The sequence below is a fragment of the Rhinolophus sinicus genome, linkage group LG02 (assembly GCF_036562045.2).
Source record: "Rhinolophus sinicus isolate RSC01 linkage group LG02, ASM3656204v1, whole genome shotgun sequence".
NCBI lineage: Eukaryota > Metazoa > Chordata > Mammalia > Chiroptera > Rhinolophidae > Rhinolophus > Rhinolophus sinicus.
Genome location: NC_133752.1, coordinates 140,935,540 through 140,956,971, shown reverse-complemented (window position 1 = coordinate 140,956,971; position 21,432 = coordinate 140,935,540). Strand labels below are relative to the sequence as shown.

Below are 21,432 nucleotides of genomic sequence, written 5' to 3'. Positions count from 1 at the left end.
GACCCAGAGTCCAAATCCAAGAATACTCTCCCTTTGTACAAGACACTGTATTCATTTCACTACTTTTTCTTTATCAGGATCTGACATTTGTCTGAAATAAGGAGCCTCTGTATTATTTGTTTGTTTTAAAAACTGCATCCTGACACTTACAATTTTTATTCATGTCTCATGTTTCAAAATATCATTAGCAGATTAAGCACTTTACTACATGCTGTTTGGGTGTTTGCACTATCCCCCATCTCTCCACTGCCTTTTAGCTGTTCAGAGAGCTAGTAAAGAGAGAACAGAGTTATAAAATTACAAAAAAGAGAGAAAGGTTTAGAGCAGTGAATAAAATTGGGGGTGAGGACTTCGTCAGAGGGAATAACTGCAGGGGAAACACAAGGTGGAAAGAAAAAGTGAAACTGATTTCTGAAGACCAAAGATAGGAAGTGTTAAGAAATAGACAGCTACCATGTTTACCTGAAAATAAGACCTAGCCAGACCATCAGCTCTAATGCGTCTTTTGGAGCAAAAATTAAGACCCGGTCTTATAGTCAAATAAGACCGGGTCTTATATAATAATATAATGTAATATAATATAATATAGTATAATATAATACAATACAATACCGGGTCTTCTATTAATTTTTGCTCCAAAAGACGCATTAGAGCTGATTGTCCGGCTCGGTCTTATTTTCGAGGAAACACGATAGGTCATCAATCGTTGTTCTTTCAGAGGATGTGCTGATTCTGGCAGTTTTTTCCTTAGGCTCATGTAACCAGCCAGCACCAACCGAAATTGTGAAGGAGGTAAAACTCGTCTTGGAATTCTCCTTTGTACTTTCTTCCACTCAGCTTTATTTAAAAAACGCAGTACTTTTTCTTCTTTCTTTGGTCCATCCCTGGCTGAACACCAGCCTTACTTTGACACCTTAGTTTTAAGCTTACTCTTTCCAACAGTGTTTACATTTGAACGCCTATCTCTGGATTGTTGAGTACAAGAACCTTTCTGAAGAAGTATTGGTGAGCAGAGAGGAGAATTACTTGGAAGATCCTTTCTAGACTATTTATAACTTCAAAACCTACTCTACTTTATGTAAGGTGCACTTTGTTCATACCAAACCTACTTTCTGAAGTACTCAGCATACTCCTTTCCCCTTGTCAAAGCTGTAAGTTAAGTTGTTAATGGTCAAGAAAGATACAGAGAGCCTGAGAAGTTAATGACAATTACCAAGCAAATAGTATGTTCTTATAAAGTTAACTAAGGCAAGCATCAATGAAGAACACTCATTCCAAATAAGCAGATGTAATCCTTGGCTTATACTCAATTTTCTGTGTGACTTGAGGGAAGGTAACATTTCTCATCAATTTTCTACTTAGTTTTTCAGTGCAGATGTGAACCCTAACCAATCTAGTATTTATGAACAACATCTTATTTTTCTTCATAATTGAGAGTAGAGCAACATAAGTCAAATAAGCAGCATTTCCAAAAATTAGTAAACTGAGGTCACTAGAAAGTTGATTGCTATAATTGAGACCATAAAGTTTAGCAGAAAAATAAAAGCCTATCCAAACTTCTAGACTCTGGCTGCTGGACTGCTTGGTTTCAAATTTGGATTCTGCTATCTGCCTCAACTCTTCACCTACAGAATGGAAATAATAATACCTCATAGTGTTGCTATGAGGCTCAAATTACTACCTTAAAGTGTTTAAAATTGGGCTTGGTACTCTGTAGATGTTTGTTAAATAAAATACTATAACTATTATTTATTTCCCAACCCTGAAAGCAACTACTTAGGTCTACAAAATGACCTCATAAATCTGATCTATAATTCAAATTGACATTGAACTTACACATCTATATCCAATTAACTCATTGCTTGGAATATGATACAAATGAAGAAAAGTTTATTTTATTTTGTTGCATGGATACAGGCTTCAACATTCCAAAAATGCATTTTTTTTATTTTATTAAGAAACTGGACAACAGTGTATGAGGCACCACTTCTCAATTATGTTATGTTTGTAAAATGATATAGAGCATGGTTTTGCCTTCAAAGTTTGTAATGATTGTTTTCAACAGCTTTATTGAGATATAATTTATATACTATACAATTCATCCTGTCACCAGTAAACAACATTAGTATTTATTGGTTGGTTATTATGTCCCAGGCAATAAACACATATTGTTTCATTTAATCTTCATAAAAATCCTTTAAGGTAAGTATTACTACCCCTAATTTTACAAATGAAATAAAAATGAAGTACGTTGTAGCTAGAGGTTCAGGTGAGGTTTGAAATCATGTTCCTATGACTCCAGTATTCTTCCCATATCATGTTGCCTCTCTTTGGAAAATTACTTTGCTCTCTTTCAGAGGTTGTCTGGGAAAGGGGGAAATATGACCTTTGATGGCACTCATGGTTAGAAAAATTCTAATTTTTGAACCTGTCAAATGATAAGAAATAGCAAGTGGAAGCTGTTTTTAGACTCTGAAATTAAGGAGGACAAGGTAATACAAAATGGTATTATAATGAAGAAAATAAGCAATCATGATCATAATATACAAAAATCATAATGCAAATACTTTAATTTGGAAGGGTTCAGTACTTCTTACTAGCATAATTACACCCTCTTTTACTGCATTCCCACCAAATGAGCTAATATAGACATTAAAAATGGGGAAACGAGACATCATGCAGGAATTCTTATCCATCTTTTAGACTTTTCACATGATATATGTTACAGTAAAATGTCTGTACATCTTATGCTTGGAAATAGCGGTTTTGCCACCATTAACTTATTAAACAATTATTTAGATGGTTATATGTTAGGCAGCACTGTGCTAGCCACCAGGAATACAGAGATTAAAAAAAAAAAAAGATGGCCCCAGTGTAGCCAGTTTATATTATAGTTCAGGCTCTCATAAGAAGTAGTGAGCGTGCTGTAGTTGATACTAAATAGCACGTGGGCTTTGGAACTTGGGTTATAAGCTTGCGTCTCTTCTTTGTGACCTTGGCATTTGACTTTTGGGAGGTTCAGTTTCCTCATTTGTTAACAATTGGCTTCAAATCAAAGTTGGTATTATTACCTAGTTCCAGGTGTACACACCATAGGAAGACGTGGCTAATAAAATGTTACTTGATGACATCCAGGAGAGTGGGTTTCTTGCACGTTTTCTTTCCCTTTAGTACCTGGCATTCCTCGACACATATTTTACACCGGGTTCCAGGAACTGGAAGTTGTTTTTCACTGCAGCACAGCAACCTGGGTGTGCCTGGGGAGGCGTCTCAAAAAGCTTATAAAAGCTCTCCACCTACGGCAGGAGTAGGAGCGCAGGAAGGAGCCCAGGAAGGGCATTGCAGCCAAACGTTCGGTTTCGGATTGTTCTTTGTTTGAGCCAAACCGAGCTTGGGTTCTGTGACTCGCAACGAAATGACTAGTCACGGGGCTGTTAAAATTTCTGCCATATCTTAGCCGTCCCCACGTCCCCCACCCCGCCCACCCTAACCGACCCTACCCTACCCTTCCCTCAAGCGTGAATGAATGCGCAAATAGGGGTTTTCAGGCATCTGTGGGAAAGAGGGAGGAGAAGGCTGAAGTCAAGGATGGACGGGGCCGTGGCACCGCTCAAGCCAGAGAGGACCGAAGCCCCGCCGAGGACAGTTGAAACCAGGCGGTCCCGGGGCGGGAGGCCAAGGCGAGATGCTGGACGAGCGAGGGCCGATGGGGGGCAGCAGACCACGGCATTGCACTCAGTCCGCCCTCAGGGCCAACTCTTGAACGAAGAGGCTCCCCCCCCTTTACATCTCTTTTGGTTTCGACCTGCTGACTGGGCGGGGCCCCGGGACGCCATTCCCACAATGCTCCGGGGCGTGCCGCCGCCGTCGCTGCCGCCTCCGCTGCCGCTAGTGGAAGAAGATGGCGGAAGGCGGAGCGGCGGATCTGGACATCCAGCGGTCTGACATCGCGACGCTGCTCAAAACCTCGCTCCGGAAAGGGGACACCTGGTGAGGGAAAGGGGTTGAGGTGGCCGCGATTGCTCGAGGATGGTGTGGAACTGGGCAGGAACTGCGGACTGGTGTCTTTCGCTAGTGACAGGTGCGGGCAGGTCCGGCGGCGGCCGCCCTGGGCAGCAGGATTTTGGCCACTCCGGAAATGTTGGTGCAAAGATTGGACCCGAGATGAGGGTCAGGGTTCGTGGCTTATCGAGACAAGCCGAGAGGCTTACGGTGAGCGGCGGTGGCGGCTCGTGTAGTTCTCTTCGTCCTCCTTCCTTCCGTAGTGCCGCTCCCACCTAAGGCCTTTCCCGAACGATAGGTTACAGTGGCTCAGCGTGAATTTCTTGATGTTTGACAGGTCCTGGTCCCGCGGCTTATCACTATCTCACCCGCTTGACTTCTCCAGTCATTTCCTTTCCCGGCATTGTCGGCATCCAAGTTCCCTATTATTCTGATTCTTGTATTCTTCCGGGAGGCAGGCTGCAGGGTGTTTACGGTTCGTACTACACAGGTGGCATGTGTCAGGGAGCCACTTAAGAGAAGGAAACCTTAGTTTCCAGTTCCTTGTCAAAAGGAGGGAGAGGAAGGAGTAGGAAACCTTAGGCTTATGAGATACCACGTGGTCTTGTGCTGTAGTAGAGGCTTGGTAGAAACCGGCAGCGTTTCTTAGAAGTGCAGCCCTTCCCTCCTGGTGGAAGGATAACATAGGCCTGCAGAAAGTAGATAAGTCCACTTGAGGCTTAAGTCACTTGCTAATATACAAACTTATAAAATACCAAAGGGTATACTTAAAATACTGGAGGAAGTATGTAGAGATTTTAATACTTGTCGGCCATATCAAGTGGCATCCAGAATAACTTCAATATATGAATGTGTAACAAAAGGTGCTCTGTTTATTAGGAAAGATAATGTGCCTCTTTATTATAATAAAAAATATTTTCACTTCTCATGATCACCATAACAGTGGTATATATATATCACAGAGTGTTTTTTCATGTGCTCCAATGTGGGTTAGTAGAAGGAGCATAAGATTTACACCTGAAAGAGTCACTGTTCCACCCTTTAACTTGCAGTATGACTTTGAGGAAAGTTCATTTTAATCATTGCACCTCAGTATCTTCATCTATGAAATGGACGATAATAATTTCTTTATGGGGGTTTTAACTTGATACAATGAAATAGTTAAAAGATTTTCTGTTTATGAGATAACATTAAATTTTAGTCGCATTTTTATCGCCACCAATGCTGATAAAATGGTGTGGTGGTTAGGATCATTTTCAAGAAAGCTAATAGATGGCAGACTTGGGGCTTGAATTTAAGTATTTTATCTAAGTCTTGATACTTTTTTCCTACTTGTTACATAGCTGCATACTTACTATGTTTATATGCTGATCTCTAAGGGTGTAAACATGTATTTGTTGCATTGGAGCAAAAATATGATTGAATAAATGTTATTGTTCATATTGGAGTGTTCTTGAGATGTTTATTACTGTGGGGAAATAGGACATTTCCTAGGACACATGTTCACCTTGGCCTATGGATTGTTAAAGATGAAATGAATCCTTTCTATTGTTTGTTAAAGAACACTTAAAAATTCTTAATTCACCTAACCTATTACCACCTCATAAGAAGATAAATGTGGATTTTCATAAAACAGAAATCTATAAGTTAAAATATGGATATCATTTACATAGATATTCTCTTTAATATTGTTATGTTTTTGGTATAATGAGTATTAATTGGTATTGTTGACACTACAGGATGATAGGAGCAGTATGTTTATGGTAGGCATTAAACTTTTTAAAGTTTGGTACAGTATTTTTCAAATGAAAGTATTTTTGCTTTTTGACAAGGTTACTACAAATCATTTTAAAGAGTAAATAAAAGGAAGTTCATAAATTTGAACATTCTGATGTTTTCATTTTAAAGAGAAGGAAACCGAAGCCCAGATATTTAGGTAACAGTAGAATTTATTCTCACATTGATTTCCCTGCTTATTTTAAGGGGGAAAAATGCAGGAGCAAAATAGTACTGAGGAGTTGCAGAGACCAGTTTGGTTTAATGTGTGAGCTAGTTTACTTGCAATTAGCAGGTGAAACCTGTCAAAAAAGGAAGTAATGTAAAGCAGAAGTTTGTGTTTTTGTTTTGTTTTAGCAAAAGTTTGATTCAGAGTTTAGGGACAATAATTTGATAAGTACAAATTTGATAATGTATTCCTAAGTACAGAACTGGTAAAGATACTTAATCATTTGTTACTTGGGCTTATGTTTTTGGAACTCATTAAAAGTGAGTTTTTAACTCATTAAAAAGTTATTTCTCTTTTTAATTTTCTTTTACTATTTGGGTTAATCATTTATGGGTATTTGGCAAACCCTGTCTTATAGCTAAAATGGACCATATTCAAAAGGAACATTTTCTTGGTATATGTATATAACCATCTTGGAAAGACTGGACTATTGAGAAAAAATAGTAGGTTTACCATAAATTTATTCTTGAAAGTTTAATACTGGTGTTTGATGTTATAGTCATATGTATTAAGATGAATAAATTTCATTAACTAGGTTGTGAGCGCTTTGTAGGTAGGATTGTCTTGTACTCTGGTAACTAACTCTTAACACCTGGACAAGGATAAAGGTTTGATTCTGCATGGATACTAGAGTTTCTGTTTATTTGTAAATAGTGACTGATTTTTACCTGCAAACTGACTTTCTAGAGATGAAAGTAAGTTACATGAGTCTGAGATGAGGAGACACAAACTTTATGATATGCTTGTACTAGACTTTATAATCACAAAAAAAGTCAAAATTGATGCAATTATACCTCTTGGAAAAAGTGAGGTATGAAAGTAACACTGATCTACATACACTAGGAGGAGGAAAGCAGTTGTCTCGCAATGCGATTTCTGTATTTTAGCTCCAAGGACAGATGCAGAAAACCATGAACAAGGTTGTTAGAATTTAGAGGTATAGAAAAAGGATGAAAGAACTAGAATTGTTTAGCTTAGGTTAAAAGATAACTTAATCTTCAAATACACGGTGGTTTCTCCTGCTGAGACAAAAGGAAAATTTATTTAAAGCACATTAAGTGTGAGTATATTAGCAACGGAGGAACCTCATTAAGGGGATGGTAATTAAATAAATGAATTACAAAGACAAGTTGTGGACTGTGGAATACTTTCTTTGGAGATTTCTTTTAAAATAGTCCTATTATGAACAAATAAACAGGTAACTATAAATGAAAATACCTGCTTTATTTCCCCATTTTTATTAAATGTCATTTATTTACCAGTTATTTTCACTAATTTTTATGTGCGAGTATGTTTAATGGTACCACATAGCCAACTTTACAAATTAAATTCTGCATGTCATTTTTGTATAAACCCTAGTAACTCAATAGGTTTAAGGTAACTTCAGAGAGTAACTTAAATTTTTATTTAGAGTCATTTAAAATGTGTATATTTTGTTTCAATAAATTGCCAAGGAACAGTCCATCAGATCAATGAGGTTTTTAGACAGGAGACATTGATTTCAGTTTTAGAGCCTTCTTTCCTACTCTTTTACTTAGAAATCTTTGAGGCTTTATATTATATGATCCCTTATGTTTACACAACTTTTATTCACACTAACAGAAAATAACCTTATAATCACAAATCAGTTAATAATGTAAAGGGACACTGTTAATCAGTATGAACTCCAAATTTTTTAGTACATGTATCCTAAAGAAGTTTTTACATTACTGTTACTGTTAATTAATTTTAGTTGTGCCAAAGTGTTTACCACTAAACGAAGGTATAATTACATCATTTCCAGGAAATGAAACCAGAAAGCAAAACTGTTTTTCAGTGTTGGTAAATTGGTAAGACTGAGGACAGAAATAGTGACATTAAAGCATATGTCTCACAGTTTAGTTGTTTAAAATTTAGAAAAACACTTTTTTCCTAATTTAAGCCTTTTCATAAATTTTTAAATCATTTCTAAGTTGTTAATGAATCCAAGATTAATGGACCCTGTTTGGCCAAGATCATCCAGAGCTTTAGTCAGTGATTTTATTTATCTCTTTAGTGACATTCAGGCTTTACATTTTTCTAAACCATACCATTTTCCCACTAGCACATGCAAGGTATTAAATAAATGGTCTTTTTACAAAATAGTTTTGTGACAGCTATTAATCTTGCTTGCACATAAGCATAATACAATTTTTAATCTGTCGGGCCATGACCTATAATATTACATTTTAAAACACTGTGCTAGGTACTATTTTAAGTACTTAAGTATGTTAACTTATTTACTTATCACCACAGTCCTAGGGCACTAGAAAGTTAATGTACTATAATTCACATTCTACACAATAGGAGTCCTGGGCTCAGAGAGGTAGGTGTTCACACAGTGATGTATCTGGGATTTAAACCCTGGTAGTCGGGGACTTTAAGTCAGACCCTAAAAAATCACTGTACTACACTCCCTCTTATTTTAAAGATGCATTTTAAAATCTGCTTTCACTTTAAAAAGAAAATTGACATTTTTTTTTTTCTCTTTAAGTGGAGTCAATTTTAGTGGCACAATTCTACCATTTTACCCTCTACTTGTTTCTTGTGGCTCTTCAGTTTAGATATAATACAATATGTAGAAAATCTTAATGTCTTGCTTCTGGAAATTAAAATATGTTTAAAGATTAATAGGTGATGAACTGAATATGTAGAATAGATATTATTTGATCCAATAGTACATTTAAACAAAAGAAACTGGGATCATTTATTGTTGAGATTTTGGATTTTAATTGTTTATCGGTAATCATAAGCTCCTTTTTATATAGTTTTATAGAAATAACACATCAAGCAGATAGTAAGAGCTTGTAGGATAATTTATTTTAGTACTTACTGTATTTTAAAAGTGCTGGTTTACAGTAAGCCACAAATACATAAAACTCTGTTTTTCGACTGTGAATCCATAGGAACAGTCCAGCCCAGAAAATGCAAATATAAGTGATTGGTATTTTATATTCCATGTTTGCCAACTGATTTTCTTTCCAAAAATAACTCTCTTAGTAAACTTTCAAAGTCAAAAGACATGTGAATTAAGACAGTCGAAGGTACGCGTTACTATATTGATAGCTCTTCAACACTTCCTGGAAACTGATAGTCCAAGTTGCATCACGGCTGATAGAACAATCAGTTTTTCCATGTTAGTCATTACCGTAGTTGTATCCATTTTATAGCATGAATTTAGAGTGGTGTTTTTTTTCCTTCATTTTTAGAATCACTTTATTAATAAGCCATGATTTTGATAAAAGTGGATTGAAACCATCAAATATATTGGCAGGGAGATAAGGGGAAAGTTGAGCAGTGTGTTTACATACATTATCTGATTTGACTCTCAAAATAAGGATCATTGTATGTATTTATATTCCTTTCTTATACATAAGGCATCTGAACTCAAGGAAATCAGTTGATTTGCACGTATTCCACGAGTGAACATTTGTTGAATGCTTGCTCTGTGCCAGCCACTATTCCAAATGCTTTACACTTATGCACCCTTTAAAGTAAGTGCTGTTATTTACCTCATTTTATAGATGCTTGATGATTTCAGAGCTGGTTTAAGTATCTGGTTTATAATGATTTGAAATACTAAATATGTTAATCTCCTTAGTATTAAAAATATTCTATGCTGTCACTACTCAATGTAACCCAAACAGTATTTAATTAAGTCATTAGACTATTAAACTATTCCTTCTTGGTCCCCATATAGAATTTTTCAACATTTGCTAGTTTTTTTTTCTTCATTGAATAATATCAGTTCAGTTTGTACCTTTTATTTCCATCTTCTCAGTTAACACTGTAATTCACACTCTGTACCTTATATTTATTCCCTTAAAGTCATTTCTCCAGATTCTTTCTCCATCTATTTTTGAAACAAGAGAATATAGTTCATTTCACTTTTATCATCCAGGTTACACAGAAGTTACTACTAAAGAAACCAAGAATAAGACTGGTAGTAAGTGACCTCAATTTTGAATACAGATTGAAATGATGTATCTGAGGGGACAATCAAAAATGGCTCCTCAAAAACAAGTAGGGAAGATCAGATTGTAATATCTCGTAAGGCAGGAAACATCTGTAGCATTAACCTGTATTTCATTATGCGTAGAACATCTTTACCACTTCTATCAGTAAGATTCTGCATGGTTTCCTTAAAGCTCTCCAAAAAGAAAAAGGAGGGTAATGACTACTTTTACTTCTCCAGGAGGAGGAGACTTAAGAATACTAACACTTCATTCCACTCTCCTTTTAGCTTTGAGAAGACCCAGATGTTAGTGAATACTTCCTTACTGTTAAAGAGAATCATTTAGCAGAAATAGAAAGGTCTTCCTTTATGAAAGAAAGCAAAGGCTCCCACAAGCAAGTCCAAGAGTAACTCTGAGGCCAGGCTAGTCCAAGTTTTAGGAGAGTCCGTTAAATTAAAACCTGGAAGCATTAGAGGCAAAATTAATTACTTGAGAGAAAAGAGCATCACGTTCTTTTAGTGAAAACAAGATTAAGAATAGTAAAGATGAAATATTTGTGGTAAAAGAGACTTGATAATTTGGATCGCTTTATGTTATTTAACAATGTATTTTAACAGCTTGACAAAGTTTAACAGTTTAATCAAGAGATTTATCTTTGGTATAGATGGAAAATTTATATTCATGTATTTGAATGGATTTCAAATAGCTGAAAAAACTTGATTCTCAGGAGAGGTGTAGCTAAGTAGTTGTATGTACCATGTCATTTTGGCTATGGTTACCACTTGTTTACCTTGTTGAGCTTTTTACATGTCTGAAATAAGTATTCTTATTTTACAGTTACAGAAACGGGCGTACAGAGTTAAGTGCACATGGTCATACACTTGGGCAGTGGTAGGGCAGAGAGTCCAACCTAGGCAGTGAACTCTAAAAGCCTGCATTTTAAACTGTACTGTCTGCCTATGAGTGATAGAGCCAAACCCATATTATGGAGCAACTTTTTGAGGAATGGATACTTGGAAGTACTGAAATTAAGAAGTGACAGCTTTGTCCCAGTAGTAAAACACCATGTTCATCTTTGTCCATATGAAGAACCTGTAGAATTTTCTGGGTCTCCTTGGTTTAGCATTCTTAGCAGTCTCATTTCTAATTAATATAGCTCTGCTTTGATACAGGTGGTGGTTCCCATTTCCTGCAAATTACTTATTCCTGCCTTGCAGGGCTTTACATATCATTTATATTTTTTCAAATACATTTTACTAATTCTTGACTTTTGCTTACTTCAAAACCTAACTCAAAACCAATCTCTGTGAAGTCATCCCCAATAAATCCATCCAGATCTATTCCTTCCACCCCCCCTCATTTGAAAAAATATAACAGCTTTATTGTGATATAATTCCCATATCATACAATTCACCCACTTAACGTGTACAATTTGCTGGGTTTGGGTATAGTCATAGAGTTGTGCAACTATCATCAAAATCAATTTTGGAATGTTTTTATCATCCCTAAAAGAAACCCCCTACCTATTAGTCCCTCAATTTCTCCCCAATTCCCCCTGCTCTAGGTAGCTCCTAATCTACTTTCTGTTCTACAGATTTGCCCATTCTGAGTATTTCATATAAATGAAATCATATAATACATGATTCTTTTGTGCCTGGCTTCATTTACTTAGCATAATGTTTTTTAGGTTCATCCATGTTGCTGTACATATCAGTATTTAATTTCTTTTTATTGCCAAATAATATTCCATTGTATGGACATACCTCATTGAATGTATCCCTTCATCAGTTGATGGACATTTGGGTTGTTTATACTTTCTGACTCTTCTGAATAATCCTGCCGTGAACAGTCACGTGCACGTTTTGTATGTACATAAGTTTTCATTTCTCTTGAGTTTATACCTAGGAGTGGAATTGCTGGGTCCCTATGTTTAGTTGTTTGAGGAGCTGATAGTCTCTCTTCCAAAGCAGCTGCACCATTTTACGTTGCTACCAGCAGTGTATGAGGGTTCTGATTTCTCCATATCATTGTCAGCATTTGTTATTGCCTGTCTTAGTGGATGTAAAGAAGTATCCATTGTTGTTTTGATTTGCGTTTTGCTAATGGCTAATGATGTTGCACACCTTTTCATATATGCTTATTGGCCATTTGTGTATCTTCTTTGCCAAACTGTCTTTCTAGATCCTTCGCCCATTTTAAAAATTTGGTTATTTGTCTTTTGATTGAGTTTTAAGATTTCTTTATATATTTTAAATACAAATTTTCATTATCCAATAGATGATTAGCCAAATTTCCTCCCATTCTGTGGGTTTTCTTTTCATTTTCACAATCTTACTTGGCCTCCTTCTTGAGTTCCTTATTTGTCTCTTAGTTTAGATGTAAAAAGAGGTCATGAGAATGAGTTCTTGCTAACTGATGAATTTAATGTGCTCAGCAGAAAATAGGTTGGAAATGCTTGAAACCTAAAAATTAGGATATAAATGGGAAAGCCATTTGTTTATTTAAAAGAACATCATCGCTTTCTTTGGTTAAGTTTTGCTGAAACAATGAAATTGAGTTTTAGTTTGTTATACCTAAAAAAATTCAGCAAAATATCTGGTTTATAATAATTTAAAATACTAGATACTGTATATCTGCTTTAGTATTAAAAAGTGTTTCATGCTTTTACTACTTGAATGTAATTTAAACAGTAATTCATTAAATGAGAGGATTAGTAATAGAATGAATTAATATCCAGAATTGTTTATGCCATTAATTTTGCCCAGGATAGTTATACATATTGCTCTGAGATTAAGTGTGATACATTGGATTAGGCAGATATTTTTGTGTATTTTCTTAGTTGTAAAAGGATGACTGTCTTATGCCTACTTGACATAGAAAAAAGTAAGATTTAAAAAATACAAATAATGTTATGTTAATGTCAATATTAGGCAATTAAGCAGGAACCGCTTATCTGAATGTTGTCAGTATAAACATATACTAATCAAAACAACGGAACTATGTACTCACATTCACTAACGCTGTGGTTTCCTAAATTGTGCTGCTGGTATTTCCTCGTTTCCTCCATACTACCTTTAAGCTTCTTTATATCTAAGACTATTTCTGAGTTATTTATTGGTCCCTATATATCTTTCTTAAATTTGCTTCTTGTGCTTAAAAATACTAAACAACTTTTAAAACTCGCCTATCTTCCCCAACCAAAAAAAAAAAAAAAATTGGCCTTTTAAGTCGTTAATGTAATTTTTCTGCCATTGAGGACTGGCTGAAAATTAAAACATTCATTTGGGGTACTGAAATTAACCCAGCCTCTTGAGCCATTGAAAATTGTTCTGTGTAGACCGCATACAAAGTGTCTTTCTTGATGCCTTCAGAATATTTAACACCATACAATTTAGACCTTTTAAAGTACTCATAATGTCATGTCAGTTTTTGAGTTATTAATTATTTCACACATATTTGTATCCTGTGAAATATTCCCAGGGGTCTTCATAAAATGTAAATCAGACTATATTTCTTCCCTTCTAAAAATCTTTCAGTGGCTTTCCATTGCATTTAGGATGAAATCCTTATCATTACCTTAAGGGCACACTGTATAGTCTTGCCCCAGTCTGCTTCTTCAGCCTTAGCTAGCTTTCTCCTCCCCTTGTCATAAACTCCAACCTCATTTAGTAAGTCCCTCTAACATACCAAACTCCCTAAATTGTACTGGTCCTCGCACATGTTGTTCCTTCGGTCTAGAAAGGTTTTTTGTCTTGCTCTTCCTGAAATAATTTCTGTTCATATGCTAAAATGTTACTTTTTCAAAGAGGCTTTCCTTATTATAAATAGGGTTCCCTTTATATGTTTTTATAGGTCCCTGTACTTTTCCTTCACAGCACTTAACACAGTATTTTCCTACATATCTTAATTACGTACTGTCTCTCCCCACTGGACTCTGAATTCCAGGAACACAGGTACCTTGCCTGTTCATATGGAATAGCATATACACAGACCTCCAAGAAATATTTTTTGAATGAATGAATTTCCACTTCTAAGATGAACAAACTAGAATTTTTAGTGCTGAGTAACTTCTCTAACACCTCGCAGCAGGTAATGTCAGAAAAAGAATTTTGGTCTAGTACTTTTTCTACAGTAAATTGAGAATTCATACCTACTCAAGGCTGATTTCAGCAGGTGAGAAAATGTATAAGCAGAAATAATGATGAAAACAAATTGAGATTGAGTATGAAAAAAATTCACCTGTAACTCCAAAAAACCTCTGAAAAGCAAGATAGTGTATATTTAGGCTTAATTGAGGTGAAAACATTGCTCTCATATAGATGTAGTGTGAATGAACACTCGGGCTCTACTACTAAGTTTCCAGTAGGCAAAGATCTAAGATTTACCAAAGATTCCCCACTTTGAAAATACTTTCTTATAAATAAAATAGATAAAAATGGCTAGATTGTGCTTTTTAAATAAATATTTCAATTCTTATTTATAACTTGGTAATACATCATGATATCCTTCTGCTACTTTGCTTTATAAAGAGAACACTTACCATTTCATAAAGAGGGAAATATGATTTTACTAAGCATCTTACATCTTTAGACCTTTGATAAATGTGATTTAAAGTAAAGTTTAATATAATAGAGCATTGAACTTTAGAGACTGAAAACTAGAGTGCATACTGAAAACAGGCCCTGCATACTCACTTAGTAGTGTTAACCTTGGTAAGTCAAGTAACCTCTGAAGTTTGGTTTCCCCATCAGCTAAATAAAGAGGAAAAGAGTTACTCTAATGATCAACTAATTAATGTGAAAACACTTTATACAAAAACTTTATATAAATATAAAGCATTTATATAGTCTGTTATGTGATATTAGAATTTCAATTTAAACAAAGGAGTTACGTCATATTTGTGTTTTTAAAATGTCTGTGGCAGCAGAATGGAGGACATATTGAAAGCAGGCAGACTTCAAACAGAGACAGTTGGGCAGCTGTTACAGTAATCTGCCCCCAAAACTTGATAGAGAGAGGGAGGGAGGAACAGAACTAAGGTACTTTTCTGAGGATGAAGAGGAGAGGGACAGATCTGGTTACTAAATGTTATTGGGTGAGAGAGGGCTAGAGGATAGTAGTTTGGTTTCTGCCTTGGGAAGTTAAATTACCGATGACATAATTTATTAAAGGAATAGTAGAGAAGGAATACATTTGGAAGTGGGAAGATGATTGGTGACTCAAGGTTGAAATGTCTGAAATATCCGAGTTGACATGGAATAGTAGGAATTGGAAATATGGTTCAAGAACTTGGGGGCTGGCCCTGGGATGCAGATTTTGGAATCATTGGTATGAATTACAATATCATTGGAGAGTATGAACAGTTAAGGAATACAGCCCTATGGAATACTAACATTTAAGCAGAGGAGGAGAAGGCTGTTAAAGAGAGAGAGAGAGAGAGAGAGAGAGAATATCCCTCCCTTCAAAAAAGTAGAATCACAGAATTTAACTTTAAAAAGGATTGATAAAGTTCATAAAATTATGGATCCTTTGGATATGATAGTAGTCATTGGTGACTTTGTGAGCACCTTTTCAAGTTGAGGAAGGACAAGCTTGGCTGCAAGAACAAGTCAGAAAAATGGGAGTGGGTAGAGGAGAAATTAAATCTGTGAGATGGGAGGTGGTTTAGGAGGAAAGGGGGAAGAATTTGCTTCAAGGACAAGTCAGAAAAATGGAGTAAGTAGAGGAGGAATAAAGTATGTGAAATGGGAGGTGGTTTAGGAAGAAACGGGGAAAGAATTGGTCCTTTTTATATGCTGAGTGGAGGGGGAAAAATGAGAAAAAAATACAGGCAGAAACAAGGACATTGATGCTGTTGATTGGGTAAGTTTCCAAGGAAGGAAATTAAATCCAAAGCATTTAACAAAAATTATTATTATTTTTTAATTCAAGTTTATCGGGGTGACAATGGTTAGTAAAGTTACATAGGTTTCAAGTGTACAAATCTGTAATACATCATCAATATATCACATTGTGTGTTCACTACCCAGAGTCAGTTCTCTTTCCATCACCATATATTTGATCCTGTTTACCTTCATCTTCATCTCTCCCCCTTTATCCTCTGGTAACCATTAAACTATTGTCTATGTCTATGAGTTTTTGTTCATTTGTCTTGTTCCTTTGTTGCTTTCAGTTTTACATATCAGTGAAGTCATGTGGTTCTCGACTTTTTCTGTGTGACTTATTTTGCTTATCATCATAATCTCAAGATCCATCCAAGGAAATAATATTTGTCACAAATGGCACTATTTCATCTTTTCTTATGGCAGAATAGTATTCCATTTTGTATATATACCGCATCTTCTTTATCCATTCATCTGTTGGAGTGCACTTTGGTTGTTTCCATGTCTTGGCCACTGTAAATAAAGCTGCAGTGAACATCAGCTTGAAAGAATCAACATAGTTAAAATGTCCATATTACTCAAAGGAACGTACAGATTTAATGTAATCCCCATCAAAATCCTGGTGGTATTTTTTCAAGAAATAGAACAAAAAATTACCAGATTTTTATGGAACCACAAAAGACCCCGAATAGGCAAAGCAGCCCTAAGAAAAGAGAAAAATGCTGGAGGTATCACACTCCCTGACTTGAGCTTGTACTATAGAGCAATAGTAATCAAAACAGTATGGTATCGGCAGAAAAACAGATACACTGACCAATGGAATAGAATTGAAAACCCAGAAATAAACCCATGTAAATATGGACATAATTTTCAACAAAGGAGTGAAAAACATACAATGGAGAAAAGACAATCTCTTGAATAAATGGTGCTGGGAGAATTGGAAAGCCATGTGCAAAAGAGTGAAAATAGACTGCTATCTGTCACCTTGTACCAAAATGAACTCAAAATGGATCAAAGACCTATGCATAAGACCTGAAACAATAGACTGCATAGAAGAAAACATAGGTACTACACTTATGAACCTTGGGTGCAAAGAGGATTTTTATGAATTTGACCTCACAGGCAAGAAAAGTAAGAGCTAAAATAAATGAATGGGACTATATCAAACTAAAAACCTTCTGCACAGCAAAAGAAACCATCGACAAAATAATGAGGCAACCAACAGAATGGGAGGTAATATGTGCAAACAACGCCTTGGATAAGGGGCTAACATTCAAAATATATAAGGAGCTCATACAACACAACAACAAAAAAACAAACAATTCAATTAAAAAATGGGCAGAGGACCTGAATAGACATTTCTCCAAAGAGGACATACAAATGGTAAATAGACGTATGAAAAGATGCTCAACATCACTAATCATCAGAGAAATGCAAATGAAAACCACAATGAGATATCTATCACCTCACACCAGTTAGAATGGCTATCATCAACAAGACAAATAAGTGTTGGAGAGGCTGTGGAGAAAAAGGAACCCTCATACTCTGTTGGTGGGAATGCAGATTGGTACAGCCGCTATGTAAGACAGTGTGGAGGTTCCTCAAAAAATTAAGAATAGAATTACCATATGATCCAGCGATCCCTCTCCTGGGTATCTGAAAAATCTGAAAAGGTTTATCCGTAAAGATAGATGTTCATTGCAACAAAAATTATTAGTCTTGGATTTAAGTAGGGTTATATCCTTCACTGATATGTAAGAGAATCAGGTAAGATTAAGGTGTGGAGCAAGAGCTGGACAGAAAAGTTTAGGCTTCTAACTTTCAAAAGTAGGCAGCAAGGTTCTCTAGTCAACCTAATTAATAGGTTAGTCTGGCAGGGTGTGAAATAACTATTGAAAAGGATTGTGGTTCATCTTTGAAAGACTTGTGAGATTGAAGACCATAAATCTTTAATCTCCATCAGATTTTCCTTAGTAATTTTGAATCCGGATAATATTAACATTATGATAAAACTATTTTTGTATTGATGTACTTACTAGTGGGTGAGAATGATGGGTAATGATCAAGTGTGAGGCACTTCATAAAATCTTGTAATTCACTGAATCGGAGGGAAATAGTAGTGATTAAGCCACATCCAGAGGCCTCAATCATAAGTAAAGCGATCTTGATCATACTTTGATATATTTACTTCATTGCTGTTTATATGGGAACACAGTCAAATGGCTCAGTATTATTCAGAAATATTTCACCTTCAGTGTCATCCATAAGATATAGATTCCTTTGTGCAAAAAACTTAAATTATTCTATTTGTTACAAAGCTGTTAATTACTACTCTGTACTGTGATTTCTCTAGATGTTTGCACTTTAGTATTTAGGTAAATTTACATGGTTGTAAGTCAGTAATTCATATAGTATTTGGTACTAAAGCTTGATCAACTTAAAATTAGTATATGTCAATTTTAGAGTTTTTTGAATAATTGTTTTGCTTATATTATCTTCCCAGACACTGTATTTCCCCTGAAAATAAGACCTAACCAGAAAATAAGCCCTAGCATGATTTTTCAGGATGCTCGTAATATAAGCCCTACCCCAAAAATAAGCCCTAGTTAAGATTGTCAGCCAGACGGACGTATGTAGTACATCTGTTGCAACACATGATGGACATATTGAATTATGAAATAATATTAATATGTAATTAAATATAAATATTATTGAAATTAATACTTAAAATAAATGATACTATAAATTGTAATCAAGTATTTGTAAATACCCAAGTGGGTGCCTTTGGACGACAGGCAAACGCCTATGTAAACAGATGAACTCAAGACTTATTGCTGAATGACCAATCAGAGTACAGACACAACGCATGAATAACGTGCGCGCTTGATAACAAACGGACATGGTTGTGTCTAATACGAATCTTCATAATTCAATACGTCGTGTGTTGTAACGGACATACTTAATGCACTCATGTGAAATAAAAAAAAGTTTTCTGAATTTTGGTGCAGTTTTTCATTGCTTTTGTATGGACCATCGTTCTTAACTGTCATCATTTTTGTTGCCACTTCTGTCTCGGAAGTCTTCAATTATCACTTCATTTAATGGTAGATTTAAAGGGAATAATATTTTGACCCCCAGACCAGATGAGTGCAAAAAGAAAGAGCTATTCTGTTGAGTACAAAAAAAGGAATCGTGCAAGCCTCCCGGGGCATGAATCTTATGGCTTTCTGCAAAGAGAAGAAGTTGGATCTCCGAATGGTCCGAAAATGGCGAGCAGAGTACGATAACCTCAGTCAGCAGGTGGACAGGGAAATGCTAAGAAGCACAAGTGTGGATCAGGTCGGCAACCATTATTTCCTGAGCTGGAAGACATCATCTGTGAATGAATTGCTGACAGGAAAGCAAAGGCTTTGGTTGTGCGCAGGGCTGATATCCAAGTATTTGCCGTTACAATGGCACCACAGGTAGAAATATCCCCAGAGAATTCAAAGCATCATAACACTGGCTGGATGACTTCCTTCAGTGATATGAACTGTCTCTAAGATCAACAATATTGTTCAAGCTGGAAGATACTGAAGTTATTAAACGTGCACTTGTATTCAAGTCCTTTGTTGATGGGATCAACTTTTCTAAATACCAACTCTCCAGCATGATTGCTATGGATGAAACTGCAGTGTTTATGGGCCAAAGATCTCAAATGACAATTGATAGACGGGTGGCTCATCAATCTGCATTCCCTCCACTGGTTACGAAAGTGCACGTGTTACCTGTATTTTGGCAGTTTGTCTGGATGGAAAGAAAGCCCCACCTCTAATCATCACTAAGGGCAAGAAAGATAAATTTGAATGTGTTTCAGGCATTTATGTTCTTGAAACCGAAAAAGGCTGGTGCACAAAGGCAGTTAAAAGGAAGTGCGTCGATTTAATGCTGCCACTTGTTTTGCGAGCTGGCCAAAGAGGTCTGCTAGTCTGGGATTCAGCCAGCACTTACCACACTAAAGACATGAAGAACTTCCTTTCAGAGAGAAGATTAGATCAAATGATTCCCACAGGAATGACTGCCTATCTCCAGACTCTTGATATTGCAATAAACAAGCCATTCAAGGAACATTTGCGCATGGAAATCAATGACTACATTGAAAATAGAATGGAGAGAAATCAGCGTGGAAACTTTGTGAAGCCTAGCCTGCAAGAGGTTGTGACTTGGGTGAAGAATTCATGGGATCGAATCACAGACAGCTGTGCTGCCAATGCACTACGAGCAGGCTACATGGACAAGAAGTGCTCATTTAAGGAGAGCTCTGTTGCTGGACGTGAGAGATTGGGGCCAATGGTTCTACAGGAAATGGAGTTGCAAGAAATTCAAGCCGAAATTCGGGGTTTAGAGAGTTATGACGATGTTCCAGAAAAAAGGTGACGTGACTGTATTTGAATAAATGTTGATTTTTGTACATGAAGAAATGATTAAATGTAAATTGTTGTGCATGAATAAATATAGATTGTTGTACGTGAAAAAATAAGACATCCCCTGAAAATAAGCCCTAATACATCTTTTGGAGCAAAAATTAATATAAGACCCGGTCTTATTTTCAGTGAAATACTGTATCAAGGGTGATAATCTGCTTTCTGTACTTTATGTGTTTTTATTTTCTTATGAGATGTCACTCAATTATTTTTACTTTTCTGGCTTACTGGTTGCTCTAAGGAAGTAACTTCCCGAAAATGAATACATTACTGTGTATCAGAATTATATAGTCTGATAACTTTAGAAACAGTCAAATCATGATTTTTTTCAAAGAAAATTCTTCAAAGCTATGTAAATTTTTAATTAAAATGTAATACAAATTCATCTGTTTGGAAAATGTAATATAAAAGATAAATATGAGATAATATGAAATTATGAATTTTTTCAAAAATGGTAAATCTAAAACTATGCATTTTATACATTTTGCTGTATATATTTTTATCCAAATTTTAAAAACCTAAGCTGTATTTATAGTTATTTTTCTTAATTTTATGTTTGAAATTTCTTTTCATTTGTTGCCTATCACTTTGTCAATTTTGTTGGCCCCAACATTTTTCATAGTGCGTACATTTGACTCTACTTCATTTTTGTGCATGTATATAAGAGGTATGTATATGTATATGCATACATATAAACCATTCTACATTAAATAGAAAACATTAATCATATTTAGTGTAATATTACAAGATGACAAGAGTACAAAGAAAAATATAAAATAATGTGTGTAGACCTCTCTTGGTTTGTAAAAAGAAAACATTACAGGTATAGTTGAATCTCCCTGTATGTTTCCCTAATCTCATCCCCTTCCTTCCTTAGCCAGAGGGAGCCACCATCCCGAAATTGATTTTTATTTTCTTCATTTATTCTTTTACTATACATGGATCTGTAAATAATATGTATTATCTGTGGCATGTTTTACAATTTTCTGTAGTTGCATTGTGTGTACTTATCTATATCTTAATATATTTATATTACATGTATCCTTTTGCAGCTTTTTTCCTGTTCAACATTGTAATTTTGAGATTTATCCATGTAGTTGTATTTT

The 21,432-nt window shown here is 35.6% G+C and overlaps 1 protein-coding gene across 4 annotated transcripts in view; it reads left to right on the top strand.

Moving 5' to 3' along the window:
* Positions 1-3,832: 3,832 nt before the first annotated feature.
* Positions 3,833-21,432, top strand: part of USP15 (ubiquitin specific peptidase 15) — a 112,548-nt gene continuing 94,948 nt past the window's right edge. For all 4 annotated transcript variants that reach the window (XM_019732415.2, XM_019732414.2, XM_074325468.1 and 1 more), the window contains exon 1: positions 3,833-3,990. In XM_019732415.2, coding sequence (XP_019587974.1) covers positions 3,902-3,990 — 89 coding nt within the window. In that variant the 5' untranslated portion in view covers positions 3,833-3,901. The remainder of the gene's footprint in view (positions 3,991-21,432) is intronic.